The sequence below is a fragment of the Pelecanus crispus genome, chromosome 1, assembly GCF_030463565.1.
Source record: "Pelecanus crispus isolate bPelCri1 chromosome 1, bPelCri1.pri, whole genome shotgun sequence".
Classification (NCBI taxonomy): Eukaryota; Metazoa; Chordata; class Aves; order Pelecaniformes; family Pelecanidae; genus Pelecanus; species Pelecanus crispus.
The window spans coordinates 128,930,160-128,942,619 of record NC_134643.1 but is presented as its reverse complement, the minus strand read 5'-3'; the positions used below and the strand labels follow the sequence as shown (position 1 = coordinate 128,942,619).

The window sequence follows — 12,460 nt, the reverse complement described above, 5'->3', positions numbered from 1 at the left end:
ACATGCCTTACTCCTTTTTCCTAGACGCTCTTATCTGACCTCTGCAAAGCCTTCTCATTCTTAACCTCGAAGGAACCTGTTCACTTTTCCTTCGGACATGACTACAATGAGGGAGAGGGGGAGAGAGAGAAGAGAAAGGAAGAAGAAAGAAAAGAAGGAAGGTGGGAACAAAGAAATTTCTGCAGTCCCAGGCCTCTTTCCAACTGCTGCTCTACCTCCTCCCCATCCCTACTTCTTATCCTGCCTCTTCAAGGCTGCTCTCACTAAACTCTCCAATGGCCAGTTCTTAGCCCCATCCTTCCACTCCACCTTTCTACCACCTCTGAAAGTCAGCTACTCCATCCACTTTAACATCCCAGTGAAGTTAAAAACCCATTTACAGATACTTGCCCTTCATATGTGTCTTAAAGCATTTGTTATTGTTGGTATGCAAACTTGCCCATTTATTGTTTCACTTTTTGTTCAACAAGCAATGTTCAATGGGCTCCCAGCTCCAATCCCAGCATATATCCTCATTCCAAAATAAAAGGCAGCCCGGAAGGAACCTCTGGCCTGGCATCCATGCTGTTGAGAGACTGACCAACTGACCACATCTGCACAGCATGGTGTGTGGCTCTGGCTCTGCTCTGGGTGCTATGTGATAAATCTGGGGTCTTAAGACACAACTATTATTTTTGTGCACTCAAACTGTTTGAAGGTATGTGAGTGCTGTGCTGCAGTCCAACAGAGTGGTGTTTCACAGCATAAAACTGAGGGTATGCATTGCAGCCCCTGGGTGTGGCAGAAGAACCTGAATTTTTGAGTGTGCAAAACCTCCTGGGATAGTGTAAGATGACTGATAAGGGTGGAGCAAGCCCAACCTGGTGCAGCCTTGTCCTTACTGCCTTGCAGGAGAGTTTTCTGGAGTTAAGCATCCTCCAGGAGGGGCCGCAGACTCTCTGGGACCTTGTCTAGTTGGAAGGGTGCAAAGGAAAACCAGGGCTGACCGAATAGGCAATACATATGATTGGGGTCCAAGATTCGAGCTGTTCTCCAGACTTCTTTAATTTAAGTGCAGCTGCACCCTTAGCACCCCTCCTGTCTCCAGACATAAAGAATGCAAATCAAACATGTCATTCACTAGCGGAGAACTGAGCTGCTCTTGAGCCTCACAGCAGCATTACATAATAAATATATACATGCAATAAAAGAAGTTGCATAAATTACAGGCCACCGGATGGCAGGAAACTAGTAAAATAATGATGACGGGACACTGCTGCCGTAAGCAGTGCAAAATGTTGATGCTGCAGTGGAGCAGGGCTACCTGGGAATGCTCATTGAAGCCTAGGCAGGTACTCTACACATTTTCAAAACATTTCTCAGAGAATTGCTTGTATTTTAGTTGGGGGTGAGGTCCCTATTTATGCATTCATAATATAGTTGGATACCAGCAGAGATGCTATTAGAAGTTCTTTGCATTGAAAATGCTCAGGCCTTCCCAAAAACCTACTCATGTGCAAGGTACTCAAAATGACTTAGTAGCACCACTGGCACAGAAAGAGTTCTCTAGGAATATAGAAGGGTCTAGATATTCACCACACCTTCATTTTTTATAGATGTGCTGTTCAGCATAGGTCTGAAAAGGATTAACATCAGAAATTATTTTCAGTAAAGGCTTAAGCATAGGGTCACAAGAATACTTAGTCCTTAACTGTAAGCTGAATCACTGGACCTCAGCAAGTCAACTGCTGGCACCAGATCCTGAAGCAAAGGGGAGTGAACAATCCTCCCTAGGACACTCTTTGCTCTAGACAGTGAGCTCAGAGTACCAGATAGGTCAGCACTGAGCACAGTGAGCTGGTCACCATTGCAGAGTGTACCTGAAATACCATGCTAAGGTGCTCTGTGCCAAGAGGCTGATATAGGGCAATTCAAGCAGTATCAAACGAGCTACTCACAAGATTCCACAAGAGCCTAACATGGTAACTAAGGAAACCTTCTATTACTCTTTTTCCCTTGTCTTTGAGAGAATGTGATTTCCTGATTTTTTTTCTCTCCATAGTTTTATCAGAAGCTGACAGCGGCTTTTAAGAGTCAGTCCTTCAACTGCATCTGTTGAGAGGTGCCAGAGCACTTCTGGATGTTAACTGCTTTTAAACTGTTGCTGCAGATGTTTTGTGGGCTTCACAGAAATACGCTAATCTCTCCAACAGGGTCATGCTTAGCCAAGGCTTCCCCATCTCTCTGAGTTACAGACGGCTTCCTGACATCTTCCCCAATGCTGTGTCCTTCCATGTGTGCACAAGACACTCCAAGGAAATAAAAAGATGCTTGAAAATCACAAAACCTTTCATATCCTCAGTTGGAGGCAGCCTACAACAGACAACAGTGGTCACAAGAATTTAACCATGACAACATTGAGTGACCATGCTCCAGCAATAGGATAAATGTGATCAAGCAACTGAGAAGTAAGAAAGCATTTGTCACTTCAACACTGGTAGTCCGGCTCTTGCAATTCAGTTCAGTATTACACACACACACACAGAGACACTAGAACAGGGCAATCTTCACTCTTTATATGCTCAACACTACATGATTAACTATAAAGTATGTTAAAAAATATCACAGCTGTTTTGCTTTCATGAGCTGCTTCTATACAATGGATGCTACATAGGTTTCATAACACCATAACACAATCTTGCAAAACAAAGGATTTACTCTTTCATTCCTAATGTACCTATTCATCACCAGTTACAACAGAATTCTTTTATGTTATCCACAACAAAAGCAAATGTTTAAAGGCCAAATTTGCAAATGAAAATGTAATAAAAGTTCTAATGCATTAAACTTCCAGTTCCCAAAGGATATTGTGAAGTACTGTCATACAATGAACAGCATTATCCCGAGTGATGAAAATTATAAATTACTATGACATACAGCTATGCAAGATAATGCAGTAGACCTGCTGATGTAATTCCCATTGCCATTAAAAATCCACATCCCTGCTTCTGCTACTGCTGACTCTGGCCACAATGTTTACTGTAAACTCTAATCAAATGAGCAGGGCAACTGGGACGGATTGCAAGACATTACTACGTCTTACCTGTGTTTTGCTGTATATGTTCAAAAACTGAAATAGTGTCATCACTCAGGAAGTAGGAAATAATGAATTTCCGATCTTTGTCAACAGGACTATCTGTGACGAGTTTTGCAAGAAAGCGCAGTATGTTACTTTCCATGCCACTTCTAAAAAGCAAAAGGAGAGGTAAGAAATCAAAAACAGAGTATGAGAAAAGTTTTTATCACTAGAAGATGCATTCTCCTGAGTTTTACAACATACATTAATTGTGTTATTCCTGGACCAAGAAGGGAAATAGGATAAGATTCCCTACTTTGTCAAAAACCATTTTCAGCTTAAATTAACAGAACCAGCTAGAGTTAGCCAGATAGAAAGGAATAATTTTCAGGGGAAAATTACTTCTCTGCTACCGGTCTGGAATGAATTTGTATTCAAATTCAGTTGCAAATCAAGCTCCAAGTTTCCTTCCAGAAAATTTACAAAGGAAGAACACATTTAGGTATGTATATTTTCAAATCAAATTCTGAATAGCAATACATGCTAGGATTATCTCCACAAAACCAGGACCACCAGATGATCTTACTAGTTGGATATTTGTTAAGTGATTGTGTTTTAAATGATTTACAGTACCACTATATGCACTATCAATATGTTCCCAAGCCTTTTTCTAATAGCTTTCTTCTTTTACAGAGGTTCTGCAAGTGAATCTCTACCGTGTGTCTTTGCTTTCTGTTTAGGCTTCAACAACCACTGCCTGACAAACCATTTCATAATGGTAAGTAAAGGGTTAATGCTTTAATATTGCTACAGTAAACTGCATGAAATTCAGTGGACAATAAAAGTAAATGCCAGAAAGTAAAAAAAAAAAAAAAAAAAATCAGTGTTGGACTGCTGAAGCCTACAAAATTCCTGACTAAGTCCTGGACTAAGACTTCCATCAAACTCTCACTGAAGACAGGAGAAGGGAAGGAGGTAGGGGATAGGAGGGTCACAATATTTGCATTCTTAAAAGAGAGATTTTGCTGAGTTCAGAGAAAATTGGAGTACCATGTCAGTAAACCAGTGCTCATGCACCTGTCCCTTAGAAGTCTGATGAGCTGCATATTTTGCTGAAAAAAATGACATCTCTACTTCACATATCTCCTTCACAAAAAGACATAATGAAAAAGGTTGGAATTATTTTTCACTGAAATACCTGTCTTTCTCCATGAATTTCTTGAAATCTTTTTGGGGAGGCTTGAGAAGCAGACCCATACAGGAGCATAGAGAATCCTCTTCGGAACCAAATCCAGTATAAGGAGGAAACGTTTTTTCTGCTTTTGGAGGTGGTAAAGCCTTATATGGAACTGGGGTGAAATCCTCTACAACAAAGACAGCAAGACTTACTTATTACTGTTCTGATGAAGCCATTCCACTAAGAATTTAGACTTCCAATACTTATTAGTCTATTTCTGTAACACAGCACTGATCAAAGTCAAACCAGGATCCCTCCTACTGTTACAGAGTAGAAAAAGACTCCAGAGAAGCCAACATCAAAATTATCATTTCTTCAAGGTTTCAGGATTTCATCTATAAGCTTAAAATGTTTGCCGAATATCATTAAGATACACAGGCAAAAGGAAAGACAAATATAGTTTCAAAATGGGATAAAATAATAAATTAACAACTCTAAATTAATTTTTCAGTTTATCCGTCGAGACAACATGATTAAGTAAATACTTGGCTTATGAGTTTCCTGCCCTCTGCTTTTTGCCAGAGGAAAATAAATACATAAATAAATAAAATTTTATTCATTATTTAAATCATACATATATGAGAAGAATTTGGTACTTTGAAGCCAATAGCTTCAGTTCACATCTCACTTTATTCAGAGTTTCGGAAGCTTTGTTTTTCCTCATGTTCCCCAGTCTCCAGTCTTTCCTTGCAGTGATCAATGGTCCTGACTATCCCAGATACACAGCAGGAGCTCTCCTGACTCAGCTGAGATATGTCTGGGGAGGGACCTACACTCACTTCCCATCGGGATTGCTCCCAAAATCCCTGCTGCCCTATAGGTCCCTCCTTACTCCTCTCTTGGTGAAAACCTTGCTGTACCATTTGGCCCCTTGTTGCTTCCCTGCACTGCTCTTTTGCTGCAACACAGCTTCCAGCTGCCAGTGGGTTTCACATAAAACTTCAACAGAGTAATACATTAGTCTGCTGATTAAATAAGGCTAATGGGAAATGGAAAAGGTGAGAGGAAAAAAGTAACTTGTATATGGGAGAAAGTAAATGGGCAGACCTGAGGCAAATGAAGACATAAATCATAGGAACACAGGATAATTCAGGTTGGATGGGACCTCGCGAGGTCTCTAGCATGGTCTCCTGCTCAGGACAGGGTCAGCCCCAGGCCAGACCAGGCTGCTCAGGGCTGTGTCCAGTTGGGGCTTGACACCTCCCAGGATGGAGCCTGCACAGCCTGCCCTGGCAGCCTGCCCCAGGGAGGAAAGTTTTTCCTGATGTCCAACTCTGAGGCTCTTGTTTCCACTTATGCATGTTGTCTCGTGCCCCCCCGACGTGTAACCCTGTGAAGAGCCAGGCTGCCTGGTCTCAGTCACCTCCCCATGAGTGGGTGCAAGCGGCCAGCGGTGCAAGCCCTGCTCCCCAGGGTGTTCCTCAGCCCTGACCATCCTGGGGCCTCCCCTGAACTTGCCCTGGCTGATCCATGTCCTTCTTGTCCTGGCAGACCCAAAAGGGAACGCAGTACCTTGATGAGGTCTAACGAGCACTGAGCAGAGGGGGACAATCACTTTCCTTGATTTTTGGGCAGCCCAGGCTGCGGCTGACCCTCTTTGCTGTGGCCCCAAGCCCAGCTTGCTGGCCCCCACAACCCGCAGAGACCTTCCCGTGCCAACACGAGTGCAATAAGAAGGTCAGAGCCAACCAGCAGAGCACTGCCTGCGTGGAGCGGCATCATCTCCACACCTGGGTGGGCTGGAGACGCTGCCCTGAAGAAGGGAGAGCTGGCTGGGCTAGCAAGTGCAAGACAAACACATGAAGCAAACTGGACAAGATGGATCACAAACCGCAGCCCAGGAGGAAAAGAGTGATATAAGTGACCAGCATATGAAAGTTGATCCCATGAAATAAAGGGGTTTTCTTTAAAACTTAACTTTTCTACCCAGAACTGAAGAGAGATGAATAACCTAAATGTGCAGCATGGGTTTCAGTGCAAATAGAGAAGAATGACAAAACTGCTGTCACTTGGAACATTTTCTTAATTCGTTTGTGATTAAAATGTTTTAAAGACAGCTACATCAGAAGATCAAAGCAACATACCCTCTTAAAGTCTGGCTGGCTTAACAGCAGTATGAAATTGAAAAATACAGAAAGCATCCAGATGTCAGAGCTTTTCTTTAACTTGCAAACACAACAAGATCTCCTTTGGCCTTTACCTCTTGGAAGAACATGGTCTGACTCAAAAAGCTAACACCTTCACCCGCATCAGTCAAAAAGGGGTTTTGCAAAACCACGCCAACATTCTTCTCCATAAAAATTACACATGCCCTTTCTGTGGTTCAGAAGTACAAAGGCCAAGCTCATATGCAAAAGAGAGCCCATTCAGAAAGTTTCAAAGCAATCTTTGCCATAAAAGAATATGTGTGTACGTAAACATGCACCAAAATACTACTTCCTAAACACCGTTTGTCTCTCGGGACATTTGCAGTGTGCCATGTTACGTAACTTACACGTGCAATCCCTACTGGGATTCCCTATGGGAATTGACATATATGGAGACAGACAGAAGACCCCAATACGCACAGGTACCGAGTTGCTGTGCACTCCGGCACTACATGACTGCTGCTGTGCTTGCCAGAAGGGAAAGACCCATGGCTTCATCAGATGGGTGTCCCGCTGCTGCAGGGGGAAAGAAGGGAAGGGAGAAGGGAGAAGGGAGAAGGGAGAAGGGAGAAGGGAGAAGGGAGAAGGGAGAAGGGAGAAGGGAGAAGGGAGAAGGGAGAAGGGAGAAGGGAGAAGGGGAAGGGGAAGGGGAAGGGGAAGGGGAAGGGGAGGGGGAGGGGGAGGGGGAGGGGGAGGGGGAGGGGGAGGGGGAGGGGAAGGGGAAGGGGAAGGGGGAAGGGGGAAGGGGAAGGGGAAGGGGAAGGGGAAGGGGAAGGGGAAGGGGAAGGGGAAGGGGAAGGGGGAAGGGAGGGGAAGGGGGAAGGGGGAAGGGGGAAGGGGGAAGGGGGAAGGGGGAAGGGGGAAGGGGGAAGGGGGAAGGGAAGGGAAGGGAAGGGAAGGGAAGGGAAGGGAAGGGAAGGGAAGGGAAGGGAAGGGAAGGGGGAAGGGGGAAGGGGGAAGGGGGAAGGGGGAAGGGGGAAGGGGGAAGGGGGAAGGGGGAAGGGGGAAGGGGGAAGGGGGAAGGGGGAAGGGGGAAGGGGGAAGGGGGAAGGGGGAAGGGGGAAGGGGGAAGGGGGAAGGGGGAAGGGGGAAGGGGGAAGGGGGAAGGGGGAAGGGGGAAGGGGGAAGGGGGAAGGGAAGGGAAGGGAAGGGAAGGGAAGGGAAGGGAAGGGAAGGGAAGGGAAGGGAAGGGAAGGGAAGGGAAGGGAAGGGAAGGGAAGGGAAGGGAAGGGAAGGGAAGGGAAGGGAAGGGGGGGAAGGGGGGGAAGGGAAGGGGGGGAAGGGGGGGAAGGGGGGAAGGGGGGAAGGGGGGGGAAGGGGGGAAGGGGGGGGAAGGGAAGGGGGGGAAGGGAAGGGGGGGAAGGGAAGGGAAGGGGGGGGAAGGGAAGGGGGGGGAAGGAGAAGGAGAAGGAGAAGGAGAAGGAGAAGGAGAAGGAGAAGGAGAAGGAGAAGGAGAAGGAGAAGGAGAAGGAGAAGGAGAAGGAGAAGGAGAAGGAGAAGGAGAAGGAGAAGGAGAAGGAGAAGGAGAAGGAGAAGGAGAAGGAGAAGGAGAAGGAGAAGGAGGAGAGCCCCGCGCGCGAGGCTCCCGCGCTCCCACAGCGCCACCTAGCGCCCGCGCGGCAGCGCAGGCTGCCGCCGCCGCCCCGCTCCCCTCCCCGCCTGGCGCTGAGGTCTGGACTCGGTTTCTTCCAATTAGGGTCTTGATGCCGTTTATAAACCTCAACGTTATTTTTTTAATTATCCACTAAGTTGGCCTGCACGAATAATTTCTCCCTCAAGGTCCGGAGGTTTGTAACAGTGTATTTTAGCAGAAACAAACGCCTTCTCAGTGCACGGTTGCAAATAATACCCTTCCTGCCAAAAGAGTTTGGGAAGCCAGGACGTGCAGTTGAACCGATAAACTTAAAAGACAAGCTAATGTATTTACATGCAGGTCACAGCGTATGCACATTAATACTCGCACATAAGGCGTTCATTCAGAAATGCTAAAACATTTCCCTTTGTATCTACTTTAGCACATGTGGATGAAAATCAGATTTATAAACTGAAACTACAAACTAAGAGGAATATTGCGTTAGCCCCAGAGAGTATATTAAATCCGTCACAACCCACACATGGGGTAAACAAAGACCAAAGAGAAGTTCAGTGCCTTGGTTCCCATCCTTTCCCTGATGTAAAATGACCTTGCTTCATTCAGATTCACTGAACATAAACATCCAGCCTTGTGCCGCTGACAGTTTCCAGGATTTTAAAGGATTATGCATTCAGATTCTCCCCTGCAAAGGAGAAAATTCAGAAAGAAATGGAGAAATGGAGGAATACAGTTTACAAAATGAGTTAAAAACTCATTTCTGCAACTTTTGAATGGCCAGCTAGGTGCAGTAGACTAATAGCCACAGCCGAGCTCAAAACTCATTTCATCTTTGCTCTGCCACACATCGTTAGGGTAGAATCAGACACACAACTTGCACTTTACAGGTAAAATGCACTCCTCTCAAGGTTATCACTGTTTCTTAAGAAAACTAGAATCATAGAATCATTTAGGTTGGAAAAGACCTTTAAGATCATCCAGTCCAACCATTAACCTAAGACTACCAAGTCCACCACTAAACTACCTCTGTCCAGTCTGGAAAAGGAACCAATGCTCTCTTCCAGGCTGTAACATTTTCTATGTGAATTTACAGTGGGTAGAGGGTAAATGGAAAGTCCACGATTACAAATTGCTACTTCCAGAAAGAACAGCACAGAAATTTTCCCCATGGACAGTTTCACCCGTTGTTACTGCGTCAGCTGCTGCCCAGCAGGAGATGGGCTGGCACTGGGGGGTCTATTTCATCTAGTATATCAAACATGCAACACATACTAGTAACTTCTTCTCACGACATCAAAACCTGAGTGAGATTTGAACAAGCACTGGGAACAGCAACAAACAAAGCAGCTCCAGCCACATTGTTAGCATACAAACAATTTGAAGATAGCATAGCTGCCTTAGTAAGAAAAACTAAATTCCTCAAGAAGAATTTGTTGCCACAGAGGCAGCATTAAACCAGCTTGAATGAGCTTGTCTGCTTTCAGTTTCAATATACGCTGTAAGATTTTGGTATACATTGTAAGATTACCTTCTGCCCTCGGTCGAAGAACTGTAGGAAAACCCTCATGCATTAGATAAAACCAGATTTCAAGGAAGAGTCAAGTGCTACATATTTTGGATTAGAGTGATAACCATACTGAATATCAGTATATAGCAGGCAGGCAAGAAATTCTACCCTCGGAGGAAGAGGACGAACACTGAGCATTACAGCCAAGAACAGGAGAGAAATCCCACTAGCCTTGGACAACAGAAGAGTGGTGATAAGCTGGAGGGGTGACATTGTTAAGTCTATACATAAGAGGAAATGTACAACAAACAGCTGAGACCTGTTTTTTGTGAGACTTTGTTTCAGAGTTTGGGTAAGAAGTAAAATAAGAAGGCAATACCACCATCTTCACAACTTTTCCATGCAGGATTAGAGAAAATCTAGTGCTCACAGAACCATACGTGCAGCTAAAGCATGACAGTGTTTATTCTGATTCAAAGAAAATCTCCTTTTACAGAGTCTTACTTCATGATTATTCCAGTTACCTGAGGAAAAAAGGCATCTGTAAATGCACAAGTATATTTAGAAGCTGTTGCTCAGTCTCCACCACATGTAGTGGAGAGGTTAGACGCCAGAGAGACTCTGATCTCTGACGAGTCTAGTGAAAATTGGCAGCAGGCTTTAATGCCCCCGCTGAGGGAAAAGCAAGAAGTCAGCTGTTATCCAGCAGCAGCTGCCTGGCCAAAAGCACACGTGTACTGGCCAGCCGATCACCCCGCACGCTGCTCTGCCCAGGCAGCAGGTCAGAGAGGGAGCCTGAGAAATGAGGGGGTGGGAGGGCGAGGAGAGCTGGGACAGGAGAGGGAGCAGGGTACTGCAAAAAGGCGTAACAGACAGGCTTGGGAGGTGCTGGGACATTGAATAAAAGTCAGTAGGAAACCAGATTTTACTGGTTTTGTTCCTTCAGGAACAATCTGTTATTTAAGAAAGAACACTTCATACTCAACTCTGTGCTGAGATACTGTATTTAGTGAAGAGAAGGAGTACCAGCTTCCCCCCACTGCACATCAGTATATTTCACGTTTTAGCTGGGTGACCGCAACACCTACATGGCTATAAAATATTTTTCTCCATCTCTGAGGCTGCACTAGCAAGTCTGGACAGATAATACCACACATTAAGGCATTTTCTCTTGCATTCATAGCACTGCTAGATAACAGTGTCATTAGCTTCCTATTGAAGGGCATTAGCTATTGCTTACCAATGGAAAAGCTCTCCTTTGCCTTTCACAAAAAGTATAAAGACCAAAACAGGCAAAACCAACATTGGAAATATATCAGGTATCATAATCATGCACTTCAAGGGAAATTTAAACTGCCCTTAATTCTCCTAAAGGGCAAATTCCATGGGCAAGCAACTTATGCTGAAGCTACAGAGTCAAAAATAAATGTCGGCCTCTTTAATGGTTTTGGCAGAAGAGTATAAATTGAAGGGGAACAATGTGAAAACACAATAACAAACAGCTGGATTGGTGCCGTGAGGTGCTGAGCACTGTGGCTTGATGTAAGAACTCATTTATCCACTTGCTCACTCAAGTAAATGGTCTCCCTGGACTCAAACTGCAATTAAGCATGTTTCAGTGTTTAATTAGATGGGAGCAGAATGCTAGGCAAGATGGTGTATTGGAATAGTGTTCAAATACGTACAAGGTTGTTATGAAAAGAGGATACTGAGAAGTTGTTCTCCACGTCCAACAAAGGTAAGACAAAAAAGTTACTCTCAGTTTACACAAACCGACTTCAGAGTAGCTATTAAGCAGCATTTCTAACTATGAGGTTAGGACAAAATACCTCAGGAGGCAAAGAAATCTCCTCTACTGGAGGATGCTGATAAAAGGCCATACAAACATCAGTTAGTGACAGTCTGTGCATATAGAGTATCCTGCCTCAGAACAATGGCAATGGACTAGATCATCTATGGTCCCAGTCTTCTAAAACTCTACACACCAGCAACTTCTGACTTCTCCTAACTTGCAAAGCACCTAACTTTAACATCCAGAGACATAACCAGTAATTACTGAGCCAGCATTATAGGGAGGGCAACACCATTTGTGTAACACTTGGTTGCATTGCTTGGTTGATACACAATGGTCAGCTGCATTTCATTTATTGCCTGCTGTGAGTAAGAAATCCCTATTCACTGCTCCAGGATATTTTGCTCAAACAGAGGACACTGCTGCCAAACAGCAGCAGCGGTCTTGGCTGAAAAAATTCTCAGGGAAGAACCCCCTGTTTCACATTTCTGGAGTTAGACTCACTATTATTATAGATAATACTATGGTTATTGAACATGGCTTCCTCACACAGTGGCTACTATAAGAAAAGATTTATTTTGGTACAGACATGCCAAGCTATTATTAAAAAAATCCTAATGAGACATGTTTTCCCAACTAAGAAATTCAGTGTTGTAATGGCAGCACTACATCATTTAATTCCCCAAATGTGGCAGACAAGCTTTGATCTAAACACTACACTCCATCTGATCACAAGTCAAGCTGAAAGAAATAGTCTACCCAGGTATTTTGTTTCACAATGTCAGAGAAAGGCCACAGTAGGATTCTTACAACCATCTCTGAACAGTCAGACACTTAGCTATATTTATTGAATGAATAAACTGCCCGAAATTAACTAAGTTGTTTTTGCAGGAAGATGTCCATAATAGAACCATTAGGAAATTTGACTGAGGGAATTCAGAGACAAACGAAAGCTCCTATTGTTATATATTTCCAAACTGCTTTTCCATTATGGACAGTTGCTAAATGTTTCCAGAATTCAGTGCTGAAACTTCACAGGATACATACTCTAATGGTCCAGAATACACAAGACTGAATTGTAAAAACCAATAATGTTTAGTAATCTAAACCAATAGATTACTACCATTGCGT

General features: G+C 44.3%; 1 protein-coding gene across 1 annotated transcript in view; it reads right to left on the bottom strand.

Moving 5' to 3' along the window:
• EFHC2 (EF-hand domain containing 2) overlaps window positions 1–12,460 on the bottom strand; it is a 62,622-nt gene that overhangs the window by 22,844 nt on the left and 27,318 nt on the right. The window contains exons 8-9 of the mRNA XM_075727042.1: window positions 4,254–4,419; window positions 3,083–3,225 (exon numbers count right to left, since the gene is read on the bottom strand). Coding sequence (XP_075583157.1) covers window positions 3,083–3,225; window positions 4,254–4,419 — 309 coding nt within the window. The remainder of the gene's footprint in view (window positions 1–3,082; window positions 3,226–4,253; window positions 4,420–12,460) is intronic.